Raw genomic sequence first — 20,941 nt, forward strand, 5'->3', positions numbered from 1 at the left:
CTTTCAATGATAACTGTCCACAAACGCCTAAACTAGAAAAAAAAAGGTAACATCCCACCAGACCCGTGCCTACTTAGAGCCTGTGGACGCAAGCAAGGAATCCACAGGGTCCGATGGGCTTGTAATTTACTAATGTAACTAGAAAAAGATGTGTTGAATTACAAAACAGTATATGGGGGTTAATGCTGGCAGGGCTGGTAATACATTAAGACGATACATTTTAAAAGTCACTTTCCTGTAACTATAGATACTGTGTCATGAGCAAGTGCGTAGGGCACCACAAGCAAGGAGGTGCCACATAGTCTCTGGAAACATCGGATATTACCACACTACCAGGGAAGGTGGGGTGGCAAAAGGTGATTTCACCTAGAGCATCAACAATTCTTGCACCAGGCATATTTCTAGCTTTAGTGGAGCCAGTGGTATTAAAGCTAAGTGTAAAAATTACCTGAAGTGCAGGACTAAATATTGCAAAAACTTAATACATATAAATAAGCAAAAGGGTGTGCCTGTAGTTTTATCAGCAGCTTACCCTTTCCTGACAATGAGCCCACGGAGCACCCCAGCACACCCTATTGAAGTTGCATTAGTGAGTTTTCAGGCCACGCCTGTAAAAGAATCAGTCCTTCTTACCAAACTCCAGAGGTGGTCTGGTCACTGACGGGGGTCCAGAAAGACACCATCACTGGCAGGTGCCATAAAGGCTGACTGCCTTTATTGTTTCCTTCTATTCTTGGTGAAAGGAGCTACTGCACTGTTTTTTTTATATAGTGCTCATATATTGACAATTGTCTTGCGACATTGTTAGCTCAGGTCCATACTCTTTGTTAGATGATCGAAATAATAATGCTGATGCTGGGGAAAGTCAGAGAATTGCCCTTTTTTATGTTCATGGAAAAATATTTGCTATGTGTTTGTGAGTTAGCAACAGTCAACAATAATTTGACCATGTGTTTCACCACACATTGAACTGCGAGACGTGTGCTAGGAGCTTACAATGAATCATCTTGAGCAGGGTCATCAAAAGTCGGTCCCGGAGGGGCGGATCCATGCCAGATTTTTATGATAACTACATTTATCTAAATGGGGATATGCAAAAAATCTGGCATGGATCCAGCCCTGCAGGACCGACTTTGGAGAACCCTGATTGTAAAGTTTGTCAAATATGTTGAAAGTGAGTGGAACAAAGACATTTAAGTAAGACTGATTCGATGAACATGTGACAGCCTGGTTACTTACCGGATCTTTCAAGGACCATAGTTTTCCCAACATCATTTCACGTGAAGGGATTTGAACTGTGTTAAATGGCTTAGCTCACTGCAGGTCCTTCAGACGACATGTTCACTCTGACATATTCTTTTTGCGTTGCAGATGCTGAGTCAAGTGATCAACTCCCTGAACGTTTCGAGTGAAACGCTACAGAGCATGGGTCCTTTAGCCGTTCTACTTACTCCATCAACAATCGTCGAGAAACTCAAGGCAGAAGTAATCCAAGAGCAGCTTCCTACACTGGGGACCTACACAAGCTGGAGCACAACGCAGACCTCTGCAATTGTATCAAAACTCGTGCAAAAGGGATTTCAGGTACAGTAAAATAGGAGAAGAAATCTGACAGTGCTGCATAGCGCAGCAGCAGCCCTGGGACAGAAAATCAAAGGTACATTGGCAGAGCACATTCCAAGAGTGTCGGTGGAGGAGAAAGAAAATGCAAAAGAGAACATGAAAGAAAGCGACTGAATGGATTATTAGAGTTAGAAGGCGCCAAAGAGAAGAGTATAGAACGAATATATGTATTTATGTTTTACATTGATGTAGCGGCATTAACATTTGTGTCAGAAACTTACAGCAGGATATGTTAATGATTAAAGGCGTAACAGACAGTTTTGGTATTTAACACAAAGTGAGGGTTAGAGGTAAGGCTTAAAGGTGTTGTGCTACATATTAAGACCTAAGGCATACAAAACTCACACACACGAACCATAGCTGTACTAAACAAGAATGCAAATATATACATCTATATTTTAAATAGTGAAGTGAGAAAAAGCGTGAGGGAAGAAAGGGAGGTGGAATAGGCTGAAAGCCAGAGGATATAAACTGTAAAAGGGAAGTAGCAGAAGTGAGAAGTAGGCCTGTGAGAAGGAGGGTAAGAGAAAAAGGGAAGTGGAGAACACAGGAATGGAAATAATAACAAAGTTATGCAACAAGAGGGAAAGAGAGAGTGTGAACGAAATAAGTTAAAACGCCAGAAAAAGAAGTAATAAAAAGAGAGTGAAGAAGTGCATCTAGGAGTTTATGGAGCAGGGGTAAATGAAGAAGTAAAGAGCGTGAAGAATAGAACGAGAACAAAGAGTGTCAGTTTCCATGCGATGAGTCGTCAACCACTGAACTAGCATCATTGAAAGGGAATCGGTACACTTCTGCATGGAAAATAGATGGGTGGTGATGGAGCGCTGTCTGCCTTCGAATCACAGGTGTCCTTTTTTCCATCTTTGCTTTAGATCACTGAATCCAGTATTATTTCTCTTGGAACACTTGCCACAGGCATCCCAGCTGCATCCCTTGACGGACTGAGTACCAGTGAAATCCAGACACTTGGTCGCAATCCCACTTTCATGAGCTACATGGCGACGGCGCCCACAGCATTGAAGCAGCGATTGGTTCAGCTGGTGCGTATCAAAGACGCCTCAAACCACTGCTGTACACCACAGGGTTAATGACAGTCTCAGGGGCAGTACACTGGCTGCCTGATCTGGTTATTGTATAGTTCCCTTTAGGGGGTGCAACTCCGTTTTCAAACGGGCAGCGACCTAGCAGTCAGGAGGCGAGAGTGTGGGGGTAAAGTCTGTATGTTGGCACTCTTTTTTTGAGTGCTTAATCATTCTAACTATGACTTTATTTCTTGAAAACACAGATTATAAATAGTGGGACAAGCGACGTCTTCCAACTTGTTCCTGACAATATGGCAAACCTCATTCCATCTTCCCGATTGGTGGTTTCAACAATTAACATCAATGAAATAAATACAAAGCAATGGACCACTTCTCAGGTACTGTTCTTCTATTTTACTTGTCCTCTCTCAACTTCTCACCCCTTGCTTCACAGAAAATACAGCTGAGATTATCCAGTACTGACATGAGCTATACTGAAATATTAGCAAAAATGCTGTGTAGATAATAATGCATCCTACTCCACAAAAGAGAGCCACACTCATATAGCTTTCCATACATATAGTGATTAGACGTGACTTACTCCATACTTACTTTTCAATTCTAACTCACTCCTGTGTCCTACCTACTCATTAAAAAAAATCCTTGTGAATCTAGCCCATTGTGAGAAATACAATACAAACTTGGAATATCAACTGTGGTAAGTGAATGAAGAAACACAAAATACTTATACCAAGAGAAAACTGGTAAAGGCCATCAGATGTTTTCATTTTGGAATGTTTTTCAGCATCTGACAAGCCACATCAGTTTATTACTAGTCCTAAAACATGTTTTGGGTATGGTATCTATGGTTTAAATTTCCATTACACTTTTCTATAGTTGTTTTCATTTTATTTAATATTTTATAATGACCTCTACTATTGATCCACACATAGCATCAATCACACATCAGAATAGTATTTAAAAAAATTGTACAACTACTAAAAACATTTTAAACACTTTAAAACACAATGATGGTCAGAGGCAGACGGAGGAATAAGAATAAAAGCAATAGCAGAATAGGAGCGTTGATAGTACAAACATTATCGTTGCCACTATAGGCATTAACAGCCTTCCACGCACAGCTAACAGCTCATGGTAGGTGAATAGCACATGGCGATCTTGAAACACCCAATACATAACAAATATAATATTTAATGTCATCTTTACTGAATCGTTCCTATTTTCCTGTTAAAATTCTCAACTGCAAGTAACCATTCCTTAAATACAGATAAACCTCCGAAATCTATGTTCAACAACTTGTTGTAAATATATTTGCTTCTTACCACATATACTCCTATGCTGCTACTATAGTTACAATTCAAGAGTTTGGGATAATAGTGTGTATTTTAATTAAAACTTACTGTAGTGATGAAGCCGCAACACGTAGATGAGTTCAGTCCAGTTTTATTGTAGAATAGCTACAAAGCAAAAAGGACATATATTCAGATCCAGATCAGACTCCAACTGCTCTTCAAATCCTCCAAGAATATAACGAACAGCCACCTAGGCAACACCTGGGCATTCTATTTGATGTCACTAAGAATGGAACAGTGTGAACAGAACTACAGCTTAAGGCTGTAAGAACCTAAGGTAGAGAAAGGATATAACATATCCTCCTTTCTCACTAAAGAACAAAAACAAAAAAACATACACGAAGCATAACAATTTGCATTTCACATTCTGTACCTTATGGGAACATACACTATTAGAAAACAGTAGGAAGCATAATAAATTGCATTTCACATGCTGTACCTTATGGGAACAGCACTTTTTCTTCCATAAAGCAAAACCTCAGAAGGTCCATTAACCACCGGATCAGAAGACACAGCAGAAGAACTTGGAGTAAACATTCTTAATTTTTACAACTTTACATACATGCCACCACTTTCCCCCTTCAACTTGAATAGAATTCCTTCCCACCTTAGTGACAGAAACGGGTGGACCAAACTTGCTTGCACCCTTTTTGACGTGAAAAAGCGACTTAATCCGTACCATGTCTCCGACCCCAACCAAAACCCTCTTTGCACTATTTTTTTTGTCAAACCATGATTTTTGTTTGTGTTGTGAACATGAAACATTTTTCCTCACCAATTCCATAAGAGAATCGCTATCAGGAACAGCTTTAATCCACCTGTTCATCCAGGCGGGTTTTAAATTAGTGTTCGCCTTTTTTCCCCTTAGAAGCACAAAAGGAGAAACTTTTGTAGTGGAGTGGGGAGTGGTTCTGTAAAACCATAGCATGCTTTCCAGAGGATTGAGAATGTCCAAATTCCCACTTTTGGCCCACCTAATGCAGTCCCCCACCACTCTATTCATGCGCTCTACAAGCCCATTGGATTGGGGATAGTAAAGTGAACTCTTTACATGTTTGATGTTGCAGGACAAAAGGAAATTCCCAAAGTTTAGACTGGTGAATTGAGTACCATTATCTGTCACTATGGTCTCTGGAAACCCCTCCCGCATGAAAACATACTTGAGAAAAGAAATAATGATATTAGTGGAAACCTCCTTGACAAATTTTACTTCTGGCCATTTCGAGGCATAATCAATAAAAACAAGAACAAAAAGACATCCACCAGGTGATATATCAAAAGGCCCCATGATATCTAAACCCACTTTGGACCAGGGTCCGGCAGGACATTCAATGGGAATAAGCAGAGGTGTAACTACTTTCAGCCCTTTATCAGCCGACCGGCAAATAGGGCACATATCAACAATTTCATTGATTTTACTGTCCATAGAGGGCCACCAGAAACATTCATGAACCCGTCTCCTAGCGAGTGTGGACCCTAAATGACCATCATGAGCACTTGTAATAATACCTCTTCTGAGATTCTGCGGAGGGATGAGTCTGTCAGCACGAAGCAAAATTCGTCCCTCCAGAGAAATTTCCGATCCAACTTTCCAAAAGGGCTGTAAACTTTGAGGAAGAACACGCTCTCTCTGCCATCCAGATCTAACAAACTCACAGACTTGCTGCAAGACATCATCATCAGCAAGAGCTTTCAATCACTCCTCTTCTGTACCAACACCATGCTCTAGTAGATCAATTGAGGCTATCAGACAATCGTCAGAATCTTCCTCACTACAGTCAGTCAAATCAGGATCACACTTTCCAACATCCATGGGAAAACGAGACAAAAAGTCAGCCCTGACGTTCCTCCCACATGAGATGTACAACATCAAATTGGTACTGCATAAAGGCATGACACCATGCGAAGAATTCTAGGGGAACAACATTTCCCAGTATCCTCACCAAGTATATTGATCAATGGCTTGTGATCAGTTCTCTACAAAAAAACACCTTCCCCAGACGTTGGGGTGGAACTTTTCAATGGCCCACAGACAGGACAAGAGTTTCTTTTCAATAACAGAGTATTGAAGGTCACTGCTTCTTAGTACCCTGGAGGCGAAAGCAACAGTATGTTCAGTACTGTGATCATCTTGTGTCAAAACAGCCCCCAACTTTACTTGACTCGCATCAACTGTTATGCAAGATGGCAAACTCGGGTTGTAAGGCTTAAGAGCAGCACTATTTCTTAAACAGTCCTTAACAGAACTCAAAGCAGAGTCACATTCATTTCCCCACACAAAGACTACACCTCTTCTGAGGAGAGAACTGATAGGACGTACAAGAGAGGCATAATTGGGGATAAACTTGGAATAATACTCCAGGAGCCCGAGCAACGACTTGACACCTGTCTTATCAACTGGGGCAGGAGCATGAGTGATGGCATCTAGCAATCCCTGCCTAGGCCTGATACCTTCCCCAGAAATAAGGTGACCTAAATATTCAATTTCATCACACAGGAATTTACACTTTTCCGATTTTACAACTACACCACATTTTTAGAAGATTTCAAGGACCTCTCTAAGTACAGTCTCATGCGAAAGAACATCATTAGAGTGCATCAACACATCATCCTGAGAAACTAGGACTTCATCAATACCACACAACATATTCTGCATAACTCTCTGAAAAACGGATGCCGCAGAGGCAAGCCCAAAAGGCATCCGTTTGTACTGGAACATACCCAATGGTGACATAAAAGCAGTGAGAGGGCGTGATTCTGGATCCAGCTCTATCTGATGGTACGCGCTGGCTAAATCGAGTTTGGAGAAATATCGTGACCCCCTAACACATGCAAAAAGGTCATCAATTTTTGGTAAAGGGTGAGAGTCAACCCAGATCTCTCTTTTGAGAGACCTCAAGTCTACACAAATGCGCAACTTGCCACATTTCTTGAGTGCGACGACCAAGGGTGAAAGTCAGAGTGATTACTCCGTAGGTTCAATGATCCCTTGGTCGCACAGAGACTTGAGTTCAGACTCTAGATCATCTCTCACACTGAAGGGTACACCCCTCAAATTATGTTTTATGGAAAAAGCTCAATCCTTTACGACAATCTTGTGTCTAAACCCACATATGGTTCCAAGATTCTTTGAAAAAACAGTAGGAAAACGTTCATTCCAACCCCTCAGATCTTGATCATCTGACACTACAAGAACTTGTTCAGGTGCACCTGGTTTTAGGATCATTCTAAATAAACCCTAATGATACCAGCCCAAAATGCTCAAACCTTTGATGGCCACGTAGATCTTCCCCCAGATTTCCTTCCCCTGGAATATAAATTAATCCTCGAAGCAACCTAAAAGATCAATTTTATGACCCTCATACTAGACAGAAGAGCGATCAGGAGGTTGGAGAGCTCTATCTCCCCAAATCTCATGGAACAATTTTTTTGTTAACATTGTAATTCTAGCCCCTGAATCAACAAGAAGATTTAGTGATTGACCTCCAACATATATCTCAACAATAGGATCAACGCATTCAGAGCAATCACGTACATTGGAAATAGCATCATGAGTATCAATGACTACAGAGACTACATCAGAATCAGATTCCTGATCTGATTCTAATACACATGCAACAGTTCTTCTACGATTCTTCTTCTTCAAACAAACTTTTTCAAAATGTCAGGTTTTTTTTACAGTAATTGCAGATAGTGTTGGCTCCAGGACACCTTCCACCTTTCTGATGAGGTGGATTCCCACAACATTAACACATTTGCTTGACATTTTGGAATTCTGACCTAAAGGTTGAACCACCTTTACTTATATTGGTATTGTTTGAAGAACTGTTTTTTGAAGAACCTTGTTGTGGTCTGCTCTTATTGTTTTCAGCAACAACAGTGACTGAATCAACCGACTTAACTTCTAATTCCTTCAGCGAAAATAGAGAAGTCTCGATGCTTTTAGCAATTTTAATTGTTTCTTCCAATGATGGATTAGCTAAAGATAACAAATTTACCGAATTTGTTTGTCTCTGCAGTGCACACAAACTGGTCCCTGATCAATTGGTCCGTGAACGTGTCAAATTGAAAGAGGCTAACATACGTAAGGCTGCGATATAGGAATAAACATCCTCCGATTCACATTGCTGTCTCTTAAGAAACTTATGGTGGAGGACCATCAAGCTGGGTTGTTTATCGAACCTAGTTTTGAGTTTCAAGATGGTGTCTTGGTAGACATCAATAACATCTTCTGGAGGATGATTAATTTCCAGAAGATGCTTAAAAATAGACCTTCCCTCAAATCCCAGGGAATGAAGCAGGAGGAATTTTTTACGTTCATTACTAAATCTGGAAGCACCAATGGCACCAAGATAGGTTTGAAAAACATCAAACCATACCTCCCACCGAACAGGAGGTTCACCAGGGGATTCAAGAAAAGAGGGAGGAGGTGTTACAGATTGCATGACGTGAAAAAAAAACTAAATAAAAACAGATGAAAATGGAGTTCCGGTTCCGGCGCTGGCCAAGATGGCCGCAACGGAGTGAGGCTCCCGGCTGCCGGACCCCTCAGCGCCGATCCTCCTCCACTGATGCCGTCCCAGGTCCTGGCTGCAGACCGGCGCGGGTGGAGGAACTGACGCACTACCCCCGGCCCGAGTTTCGAGACATCCGACACCCCCGCGGTGGAGCTGGACGGCCCGCGAGCCGCGCCGGCACCTGGCTGCGTCCTTCTGGTTCTGTGTGCGGCGCTGCCCGCTACGCGAGGCCCCGGCGCGCCACGAGGGGCACAGGCCCCACGCTTGCCACTGGCTGACCTGCCCCTGCCGATGATCACCGGCGCTCGCCTGGCGGAAAAGGGGCCCTAGTCGGCGGGGAGATCGACCCGCATTCGCCTTGGCGGCGCTGGGCCGCCTGGAGGTCTGGACTGCCGCTGATGCCTCTTGGGAGGTGGATCTCCTTGGCCGCCCCGCTGTGCCCCCCCTGGTGGGTCCCTGGCTGCTGGAATCCGGGAGAGCCCTACAGGAGCGCAGACTCGTTGTTGGCAGCCTCACGCCCGGAGGAGCTGTGATCTGGGCCCCGGTTGGCGGTGACTTTGAGGTGAGCCGGGACGGGAGAAGCTGGAGGGGCGCTTCTTGGGGGTGGCGTAGCCCTCATCGGCGGGCAGGTCGGCCCGCGCAGAGAGAGAGACCCAGGTTGGGGGGATCGGAACTGTCGCGTTGTGGCGGCTTGAGGGGGCCCCTTCCTGCTGCTTTCCCCTGGCGGACTCCCGGTGGGGTGCAGCACTTGGACTAATCGTTTCTTGTTGGCGCCAACCTGTGCTGGATGGGGTGGTGACCCCCTGCGCCCCCGAATCGCTGCCCCGGGACCACTGCTGGCGGGGGGGCCCCCCCCTTCGAGCCCCCTCCTGCCCCAGGATTTAGGGGGGGCTGGGCTCTCGGCCCTGGAGTCTCCTGTTGCCCTGACCGGACGACGCCTCGGTGGCCCCCAGCAACCCACCGTTGGATAGCGGGTGACCGCTTTGGCTAGTGGCGCGCGCCGCGGTGACGGCGGCCTGGTCGGACCCTGACGAAGCGGTTGGGGGGTGCCCGTGCCCTTCCTCCTTGCCCCCGACCTCCTCCCTCGCTGGCCTGTGTGGAGCGGTGCCGCGTTTGTGGAGCAGGAGTCGCCTGCTGTCCTCCGGGCCTCCTCACGGATCGGGCCCCTACTTCTTCGGTCCGCCATGGGCAAGGAGAGGGGATCCAAGTTGCCGGGTACGTCCCACCAGACGAGGATCGACCAGTTTGCATGCTCGGACCCTCCGGGTGGGGGGGGGGCTTCGGCCCCGAATAAAGACTTGGCCGTCATCCTTCAGGCCATCGACGCCTCCCGCACCTCCCTGGAGGGGATGGTTGGCGAGGTGAAGGTCGACGTTGCGCTCCTACGGCAGGACCTCCGCAACGCCACGGCCCGCATTACGGAGGCAGAATCCCGGATTTCCACAGCGGAAGACGACATTCAACTGCTGCAAGACCAGGTCAGAGAACTCACCACCCACTCTAAAGAACTACACCGGCGGGCAGAGGACGCCGAAAATCGTGCCCGTCGTAACAACCTTCGCCTGGTGGGCTTTCCGGAAGGAGTGGAATCTGGCCGCGCCGACGATTTCCTCGAGCAATGGTTCAAGTCCTGGATGCCGGAGACCGGGCTGTCGACCTGGTTTGTGGTGGAGAGGGCGCACCGGTCTCTGGCGGCCAAACCTCCTGTGGGGGCTCCCCCGCGCCCGTTTATCCTCCGAATCCTTAATTTCAGAGACAGAGACGCTATCTTGCGGGAGGCGCGAGTGCGTGGCCCCTTGACCTTTGACAATCACACCATCATGATTTTTCCGGACTACACCCGGGAGGTCCAGGAGCAGCGCCGCTCCTACACAGAGGTGAAGCAAAAGCTGCGCTCCCTGGGTCTTCAGTACCAGCTCCAATTCCCGGCCCGCCTCCGTGTTGTTTTCCAGGACAAGACTCTCTTCTTTGATACCCCTCGGGCAGCCTGGACCTGGCTCACGGAGGAGAAGCCTCTGCGCCATGCCGCGGCGATGTCGCCCGCTACGGGGGCCCGGGGCAAAGAGGTGCTTGGAACCCGACGACCTCGGCGCAGGAAACGCACGCAGTCCCGGCTGCGCCGCGGAGGGGCGGTGGCCCGAACCAGGTCTGCCAATGCTTCTGAGAGGCGTGTGAGGGACTCTTCGGCCTCCTCTGGCGCATCATCTCACGTGGCTGGGGGTCCCCGGCGCCGCCTGTCGCCCGGACCGGGGGGATCTCCCGCCCCCCTCACCATACAGTCTGACTTGTCTGACCTCTCCCGTAGTCCCGCCATGTAACTTGCTGACTGAGCCAAATCTCTACGGGGAGGGGTGATTGCCTTATTTGATGGAGGGGTGGAGGGGGTTTCCACTCCTACGCTTTCTTACAACTACCTGGGACGTATCATTGAAATCCGTTCTTCTGGAGGGGTCCACTACGTTCTCCACACCCGAGCATCTAGGCTTGGGGTCTCGTACCTGTTGGGTTGTTCGGGCGACAGATGCTTCCGTTTTTGAAGTGTAGGGTGGGGGGTGGGGGTCTGGGGTTGGGGGTTTGTTGGCTGTTTCTTCTTAAGGGACTGTTTTGTTTGGGTTGGTTTTGGTTTTGGTTTTCTTTGGGCGTCTGTTACTACACCACACTCGACACACTGCTGCGCCTCACCTTGCATTCATTCATGCGCGCCTTGCTGCCGCTTGCCTTCACGCGTGGTCCGTTGCCCCTCCCTGGTGGAGGACCCGTGGTCCTGGCTTCTTCTGGCCGCTTCCTTTCTGGCATGCTCTGTTCCCCTCGCTCCCATGGATGACCTCCCCTCCAAAGCGCTTATGCGCATCCTGTCATGGAACGTGAATGGCCTATTAGACAGACTCAAACGCACTGCAGTCCTTAAATATGCTCACCGTAATGAGATCGACGTGCTCCTTCTTCAGGAGACCCATTTGCTAGGCGAGAGGTGTCCCTTCTTGGCCAGATACGGGTACGATCGGGTGTGGCACTCTGGGTTCTCCCGCGGGTCTCGGGGGGTCGCCGTCCTGCTGCGCCGTTCTGTTCCCTTTGTCTTTACCCGGGTGGCCCGTGACCCCCAGGGGATGGGGATCGCAGTCTGTGGCACACTGGAAGGTCGGCCGCTTACTTTTCTTTCGCTCTACGCGCCACCCACCGGGTTGGCCCAAGCATTATCCCATGCCGCGTCCCTGCTGGCCGCTCTACCGCCGGGTGCTGTGGTTCTGGGTGGGGACTTCAACGCTGTCTCTGCCCCATTGCTTGACTCTTCTGGACCGGTCTCGACGCCCCGCGCCGCGCGGGCTAAACAGCTGGTGGGGTGGGCGGAGGCTCAGGGCTTGTGCGACGCCTGGCGTATCTGGCATCCGCGCGCGCGGCAATACACCTACACCTCGGCCGCCCACCACACTCATGCGCGGATTGACGCAATCTTTGTCCCGTCCACCGAGTGTGCGGGCATCCAAGATGTCCGCATTCTTCCTAGAGGGATATCTGATCATTCCCCTGTCCTCCTGGGTCTGGGGCCCCCGCCCCACGGGGCCCGTCAAATGTGGCGCTTCAACGCCTGGTTTCTCCGAGATAAGAGACTCTGCAAGGAGGTAGGGTCCGCGCTGGCGCAGTACTTTAATGACAACGACGGGTCTGTCTCCTCGGCGGGCACCCTCTGGGAGGCGGGTAAAGCCACCATCAGGGGGGCCGCCAAGGCGTTGGTGGTGCGGCACCGCCAGACGCAGCTTCAGCAACTTACTGCTTGCGAGGCCCGGGCGTTACGTTTGGAACAATCTCTGTCCGCGGATGGGGATCCGACCGTAGATCGTCAACTGCGGCTTCTGCGGGACGAGATTCACCAACGGTCAATGGATGCGGCCAAGCTTCTCTGGCGGTCCTCGGTGGCGAGGGTCTACGGGTGGGGGGACAAGAATGGGGCTCTGCTGCACCGGCTGGTTACCTACCCCGGGGCGTCGCGCATCATACCGGCGGTCACTGATTCAGAAGGCCAGCTTCAGTCCACCTCCGTGGCCATGGCCAACGCCTTCGCTCAATACTATGCTCAGCTATACCGGGCCCGGGCGTCGGATTTGTCTCTAGCTTCGCTGCTGGCAACTCACAATTTCAAACTGCCTTGTCTTCGGTCCAGTGACTGGGAGAGTCTGGAGGTGCCCATCTCTCTGGAGGAGATTGGGGAGGCAATTGGGCGCACGTCGGCGGGGAAGACCCCGGGACCGGACGGATTCCCGCAAGAACTTTACGCCGCCTACAAGGACCTCCTGATCCCTCGGTTGAGCGCCCTTTATGCTGACGCGATTGAACGCGGTTCCTTCCGCCCAGAGGCCGATATGGCCACGATTGTGGTCCTGCCCAAGTCCGCGCCGCCCTCCTGCGACAGGTCAGCGTACCGACCGATCTCTCTCATCAACACGGACATCAAACTCTACGCGGCGGTCCTGGCACAGAGGCTTCGGCCCTTTCTGCCCCACCTGGTGCACCCGGACCAATGTGGCTTCATGCCGGACCGCGGTACTCGCCATTGCCTCCGTCGACTTCACGTGGCCCTGGCTCATCGCCACCGCATATCCCCATATCTCACCCTCCTACTTGCCGACTTTGAGAAGGCGTTTGATTCGGTTGGGTGGTCCTACCTATTTGAGGTCCTGACTCATATGGGTTTCGGCCCCAAATTTGTCGGAATGGTGCGGGTCCTCTACGCGCGCCCTCGTGCTCGAGTGCTAGTTAACGGGGCGTTGTCGACGCCGTTTCGGATCGGTCGGGGGACGCGGCAGGGATGCCCACTGTCGCCTCTCCTCTTTGCCCTCGCTATGGAACCCCTTGCTGCCCTGGTCCGCACAGACCCTGTTCTTCGGGGCTGGGAGTGGCCGGGTCTTGCGCCCGACAGAATAGCCCTTTATGCGGACGACGTGTTATTGTATCTCAGCGACCCGGCGCGATCTGGTCCCCGTGCCCTCCATCTCTTGGGCCTTTTTGGCCGCGTGTCTGGCCTCTTCTTAAACTCGCACAAATCGGTCCTTGTGCCTCTGCACCCCTCTCGGGAATGCTTTGACTGGCAGGACAGGATTCCCCTTCGCCGGCTGTCCTTTAAATACCTGGGCATTTGGGTCTCTCTGCTCCCGGAACTGAGCTGGGCCCTCAATGTGGCTCCCCTGGTCAAAAAGGCCAAGGCTGACCTGACGCGCTGGCAACCGCTCCCGCTCAATCCGCTGGGGAGGGTGGCACTCTACAAAATGATGATCCTTCCCCGGTTCCTGTACATCTTACAAAACACCCCCGTGTCCTTTCCGCGGCCTTGGTTCCGCGAGCTGGACGGGCTGGCGACTCGATTCCTCTGGGGCGGTGGACGGCCGCGGCTGGCCTTGTCGACGTGTCGTCTACCCACCTTTGATGGAGGGTTGGGTATGACCAATCTATACCTCTACTATTTGGCCACTCGCCTTCTCGTCATTCACGATTGGTTCGGAGGGGGATGGTCCGACCCGGCCTATAGGTTGGAACTAGCCGATTTGGGTTTTCCCTGCATTTTAGATCGCCTGTACGGAGCTCCCATCCCCTCTTCTTGCCCCGGAATCACTAGGGCGGTTTTCCTGGCCTGGCGAGCGGCGCTTCGCCATACCCGGTGGACTGGGCGGCTGACTCGCGCCACTCCCCTTTGGCACGGGGTGCTGTTGCGGGACGTTACTGCCCTGGAGGGCTTTAGGTCATGGGACCTGCTCGGCATCTCCCAGTTGGGGGACGTCTGGCGGGGGGGGCGCATGTGCTCATACGCAGAGCTACAGGAACGCTTCTCCCTTCACTCGTCACAGTTTTATAGGTACCTCCAGCTGCGCCATGCCATACGCACTTATACTCCTTTAGATGTTCGACTGCCAGACCACAGTCCCCCTGAAGCTCAGGTCTTGCTGGGTAACCTGGGGAGGGGGGGTATCTCCCGTATACACCGCTCACTTATTAACAATACCCCCGCGGTTCAGGATGGCTTGAGAGAGAGATGGGAGGGTTGGGTGGGGCCCTTGGACGAGGTGGACTGGAGGGACGCCCTTATGGCCCCCCAGCTGGTGACGGCCTCTGCCAAGTTGCGGCTGATTCAGATATACTACCTCCATACTGCATATCTCACACCGGCACGTCTACACCGAGCGGGCCTCTCTGTCACCGCATCTTGCCCCCGCTGTGGCTTTGACCCGGCCGACTTTCTCCATATGGTGTGGTCCTGTCCGGACCTAAGAGATTACTGGAGGGGCATAGAGGCCGACCTCACGGAGGTGTTGGGTTGGGAGGTACCACATAACCCTAGGCACACCCTGCTGGGCATCACGGACGGTCTACAAGGCACTCGTGCAGAGAAACTGTTCCTTATGACGGCCTTCATGGTGGCAAAGAGAGACATTGCAGCGGCATGGAAACACCCACGGCCGCCTACTTTGGCTAAATGGAGTGCTGGTGTGGACTGGTGCGCGGCCCAGGAACGTACTCTCTATCAGGCGAGGGGCTGTCCTAAGAAATACCGTAGGGTATGGGGGAAGTGGTTGGGCAATATACTGTGATTGGGCGCTTTGGGGGTAGGGGTGGGGGGCAGGGCTCGGGTGGGGACGAGGGGGGGCATGCTTTCAACCTGTGTGAAGGTACAGTGGTGGTTGTCAGGCGCAAGGTTTTAATACTGTGTTTTTCAAAATCTCCAATAAAAAATTGTTTATCAAAAAAAAAAACAGATGAAAATAAACAGAAATATGTCATTCTAAAATAAAAAAATTAAGAGAGAGTATATAGTGTAAAAAGAGAACATGCAAAAGGAGAGAAATATGAAAACAGGAGAGAGAATCACTGTAATTCCATTTGCACTAAACACAAGTAACAGATGTGTAAATCACCGTTTAATTATCCGCAAACAGCAGGTGTGCGAACCACCGTGAATACAACTAGAATGAAGATTAATGTCCAAATCTCCTTTTCATCATCCGCACTAAGTAGGTGTGCGAATCACCGTGAGGACAGGAAAATACTGGCAAAAGATATGCAGCTTTTAAAAAAAATGTAATCAAATTCACACGAAAAACTTGAAAGAACAAGATTCTGATAAAAATTGACGTGCTGATCGTCATGATCGGCTTATGATATAGTTATGTGCTGAAAGTTCAGTTGGGTCGAAAACTGCCGGAGGCGAAAGTTTGAAGAGTTGCTAGGCAACGGATACAGCATATAGTGAAGCGTACAGCTCAGGCAGGCCAGGCAAACAGGCCTACTGTTACGCAAGTGCAGGAAACTACCATTGCGCATGCTCAGTAATTCAAGGCCATGAACGTTGGCCGGGCAAGTCGGGATCTGAAAATGTAGAGAAATGGCGTAGTACCTCCCTGAAGACACTCGGAAAGGAGTCGATAACAGGTGAGGTTTAAGTTTGAATTTTTTTTACTAACGTGAGCTTATAAGGAAAAACCCATGCCAGGAATAAATGAGGAAATAGCGATACAATTGCCCAGGTCTGACGATGAATCCTTGAATAATGCGTTGTGGAAAAGGATTCTTTTAACGATGCAGTGTGAGTCGCAGAGCACAGTAGTGGTCTTTGAGCGATGCGTTGTGAATCGCAGGGCGCAGATAGCGATGCGATTTAACGATGCGATGTGAGTCGCATGGCACAGTAGAGGTCTTTGAGCGATGCGGTGTGAGTCGCAGGGCACAGTAGGGGTCTTTGAGCGATGCGGTGAGAGTCGCAGGGCGCAGATAAAGAACAGTCTTAACGCATGTAAAGAAAGTCAGATGCATGCTGGATCCCATCCTCGTTGCCACAAATTGTAGTGATGATACCGCAACACATAGATGAGTTCAGTCCAGCTTTATTGTAGAATAGCTACACAGCAAAAAGGATATATATTTAGATCCAGATCAGACTCCAACTGCTCTTCAAATCCTCCAAGAATATAACAAACAGCCACCTAGGCAACACCTGGACATTCTACATGATGTCACTAAGAAACGAACAGTGTGAACAGAACCACAGCTTAAGGCTGTAAGAGCCTACGGAAGAGAAAGGATATAACACTTACTAACTGTGAAGATAAAGTTACGTCATGTTGAATACGGCAATGCTGCAAGTATATTTAAACTTCAAGAGCTCTATTCGTAATTTATATCTGAATTAAAACTTACTAACCAAGCTGCCTTTTTTTATTATACTTTCTTTTGAGTTGCTGAGGTAGTATTTAACAGATTGGAAGCAGTTTGTGGAGGAGCCAGCTGTCAAAACAAGTCTTGGGTTTGAAATCTGCACCTTAGCCTTCAAGTCCAATCTCTACTCTCACCACCTCCTTCCCATAACCCTTTAAATTAGGCGGACTACGAGATCAGAGACTTACTTCAGCAATCAGGACTTCTAAGTTAGAATTTCAATCCTAGGTCTGTGGTTCTTGAAAGCCTGTCAGGTCATGTCAATACATGATTAATGTTTTTGAGGAAGTTAGAGACAGCTGATATATTGCACATAGGTTCGCTGTTTCTTAATTTAAAAGAAAGAAAAGCTGTTAGGAGATTATGAAGGATGATACATGACAGATAGAGGAGTGAAGGAAAGAATTAGCGCACTGGATGAAAGAAGTAGAAAACAAAGGGAAGGTTTATGAAATGGTGAGAGCCATGGGCGATGAGAAATGCAATGGAGGAGAATAGGATGTAGACTTATGGAGCAGTTAATGAAAGTGTCCAGGAGCGATTCTCACTTTTCCAACAGATGTCCATTTAAATAGTTTGGTGTACCCTTTACCTCACTCTTGCCATCCTCCAATGAACATTCTAGTAGCAGAAATTCCAACTACATATATCTTTTCAAAATATCTCCAATGTATCAACATTTCCTCAACCGCAGGATCTGAACAAGTGAGTAAATTTTGCTCTCATCAAAACCTCATTAGACTCTCGTCAAATAACTGTTGTTGCAAAACCTTTGTTCGGGGCATGGAGAAGCATGATGGACACACTGCCTTGTTTTAGGGATTTATATCAGAAGATAAATTCAAGAGGATAATACATTTCATTTGCATATGTGGCCATTCTTTCTAGTGAGCTGCAGTAGATAGACAGATAGATGTATTTCACAAATTAGAATATCATGACCATTAAGTCTCACACTGCTGGTGAGGAAATAGGACATTTCTGCAAAGCCCAGATATAAGGGCAGACTCAGATCAAAAGACTGGGAGGTTATTGTTAGACCTGGCATCCTTGGAGTGGTTTTTGCCTGATTTTCTTTGCCTTCAGACTTCCTGATTTTGCTAGCTTTGTTTTTACAGGCCTTAGCACTTGACCACTGCTAACCAGTGCGTGTGCTCTTTCCCTAGAACATGGTAACATTGGCTTATACCAAATTGGCATATTTAGTTTACTTATAAGTCCCTAGTAAAGTGCACTATATGTCCCCAGGGCCTGTAGATTAAATGCTACCTGTGGGCCTGCAGCACTGATTATGCCACCCACTTAAGTAGCCCTTTAAAAATGTTTCAGGCCTGCCACTGCAGAGCCTGTATGTGGAGTATTCATCTGTGATGTTGACCTGGCAAAAGAAACCTTTTGCCAGGCCCAAACCTTCCTTTTGAATTCATGTAAGTCACCTCTAAGGTAGACCCTAGACAGTCCTAATTGCAGGGTACAGTGTAATTAAAATGTTAGCCATGTACGTTTCTGTTTTACATGTCCTTGTAGTTAAAAACTCTTAAATTCATGTTTCACTACTGAAAGGACTGTCTCTCCTGTAGGATAACATTGAAGTTGCCTTATTACATTTTATACGTATAATTTCCAAAGGGCAAGAGATAAATGATTATGTTTGATATCTCTGGAATCCTAATGTAACGTCCTAACTTATGGTGAAGTCGGATTTTGAATTACAATCCTGAAAATGCCACTTTTAGAAAGTTGGCATTTTCTTGTCTTAGCCACTTGGTGCCTGCAGCCTGTCTCTGGTCACATAACTGGACATAGTTGGCAGTTGTGCTTTGTATATTCCTCCTAGACAGCCGCACACAATGGGAACTTAGGTGTGACTGAATGGGCCATCACTGGCAGGATGGGAGGGAGGAGCCGGGTCCAGCCTCATTTACACCTGAATAGGTTGTTCCCTGTCTCCACACACAGGGCTGCATATCCTCTGTAGTTAGTCTGTATCCCGGGCAGGGAAGGCAGGGCATCTCTGCACTTCAAAGGGATGCCTCTACAAGCTTCTTCCTTCTTCACAGGCACATCTGTGGATAAAAGAAGGACCTCAGATACCACCACTTCAGTATACTTCTGGACCCGTAGATACTCTGCCAGGAAGGAGAACTGCTGTGCTGCTACAAGTACTTCCGCTCTGATGGACTGCTACTCTGAAGGAACTGCTGCTCTGCTGGCCTGCTGCCCTCATGCCTGGGTGAGAAGGACTGGACCCACATCACTTGAATCCAGAGTGCCTCCAAAGGCTGGTTGCTGGCCTCCTGATCTAAAGCCTCAGGGACATAACATGCTTACAACAACCTTGAATCTGCACCTAGAATCTGCCATCTGTGAGTCTACACTGCCAAGTGGTGCCACCTCAGTCCTGGACCCTTGGAAGTGGACTTAAGGTGCTTTGCCAGCCTCTGTGGATCCAGCCGAACCAGCGCATCACCTCTGCTGCGCGGCGCAACCTGGAGCAGAACCGACACATCTACGCTGCTGCATGGATTGGGCCCATAGCTAAGACTCTCATCGCCACCGCAGCACTCATCACCTTTGGGACTGCCACTGCATGACGTATCATTGCCACAGGCCCTTACATCTCTCGTCGACAACATCAGACTCCACATCGCAGCTTTGCAGCTCGTTGGAACCGACGCATCACCCCGAATGCACCTGATATCTCTGATATCGCAAGCTCCGTTGACATTATCCTCGACATCTACACAGGATCTCACACCGCATTTTGGAACTGACATATCGCCTCGACCGTGCAACGCATCTATGACACGGATCCATGCAATCCTCCGCAAACCAGGATCTAAGGTACTCTGTTCAGTGGTCCTAACTGAGTCCCTGTAGCCTGCTCACGCTCTATCATGGTCGGCCTGAACTTGTGACTTTGTCCAGTGAGACCAGATTCCCTAGTTAGCGTTTTACATCTTTTGGCACTATTTTCTCTACAAACTTTGGAATTTGATATCTCTTGTTCTACTAATTGAATTTATGACGTTTTGGTCTTGCTTTATTTATTACATGAAGCTCTACGTTTCTAACACCAGTGATAGAGGAGGCAGCCAAAACAGAGTGCATCAGTTATAGAGACAGTCAACACAGAGTGCATCAATGGTAGATGTAAGGGTTTTGATTCACCCTCCAACTGAATAGGTACAATGTAATTGGTTCTTTATGCAGTTCAGGCTCTTGTCATTCAACATCAACCTCTAGCCCTTCAATCTCAATAAGAGGGTAGTATCGAAGCTCATAGAATTGACAATCAGTGCTTCCTTCTTCTTGGCCTCCTTTTTAATGTCTAGTCCCCTCCCTTCTTTGGTCTCCTTTCTCCCAAACTACCGGATGGTTTTGCCTTTGTTTACTGCTACCCTCAATGGTCAAATCAGGTCAGTGCTTAATTTATAAAAGAATGAGCGCCAGTGTCCAAAACTTTACTCTGATGGTTTAATTAAAAATCAGCACACCAAATACCAAGGCTCTGTAGTTTTGGATTCACCTCAGGCCTCTATAATTCACTATAAGACACTGCTCCTCCTTTAATTCACTCCTGCTGGTCTCTGTTTTCTACCTTCATGCTCATTTTTCTGTACTTCTGTCCCCCCTGCTTTCCCATTTGTGTGTTTTTCTGTCTCTTCCTTGCGGTCAATATCTGATGAAGAACAATAATTGCTGGTCCCCAAAAATGAGTGCCGGCGGGTCCCATCAGCATCCACCAGCTTAAATTAGGCACTGTATCAGGTGCTTACATTAATCCTATCTTCCACTAGGTACCACTATTTCTCCAGCAGCCCACTCTCTTTAGTGGTTCCAATTGCTTTCCCTTTAGGGCTGCAAACAACTGTGTGATCACTCATTATCTGCTCTATCAGTGAGCTCCTCTGTTCCCTTCAGCACTTCCCTTTATCCCATGCTGCCCAGTCTTTTCCTAGCTGTATCTGGCTGCTGTCATGCACTGTGGTACTTCAAATACTGCCTTTCTTGTAGTCCACTTTGCTTCACTTTCCTATGAACTTCACAGTTTGTAGTTTAGGGATTTCTGCCTTTCTTCTCTTCTTCCACAACTATACATTTGAAGATGCTTTGGTACAGGATTTAATGATCGAGTGAGAGTTTACACCCCAACACATTAGAAGCCTGTACAGCTAGAATATCTTAGCTGATGAAAACACCT

At 48.3% G+C, this 20,941-nt stretch overlaps 1 protein-coding gene across 1 annotated transcript in view; it reads left to right on the forward strand.

The window, feature by feature from the left end:
• Positions 1-20,941, forward strand: part of LOC146796679 (uncharacterized) — a 482,771-nt gene that overhangs the window by 340,049 nt on the left and 121,781 nt on the right. Inside the window, exons 101-103 of the mRNA XM_085631367.1 lie at positions 1,372-1,584; positions 2,499-2,666; positions 2,912-3,046. Of these exons, the coding sequence (XP_085487493.1) occupies positions 1,372-1,584; positions 2,499-2,666; positions 2,912-3,046 (516 nt within the window). The remainder of the gene's footprint in view (positions 1-1,371; positions 1,585-2,498; positions 2,667-2,911; positions 3,047-20,941) is intronic.

The sequence above is a fragment of the Triturus cristatus genome, chromosome 10 (genome assembly GCF_964204655.1).
Source record: "Triturus cristatus chromosome 10, aTriCri1.1, whole genome shotgun sequence".
NCBI lineage: Eukaryota > Metazoa > Chordata > Amphibia > Caudata > Salamandridae > Triturus > Triturus cristatus.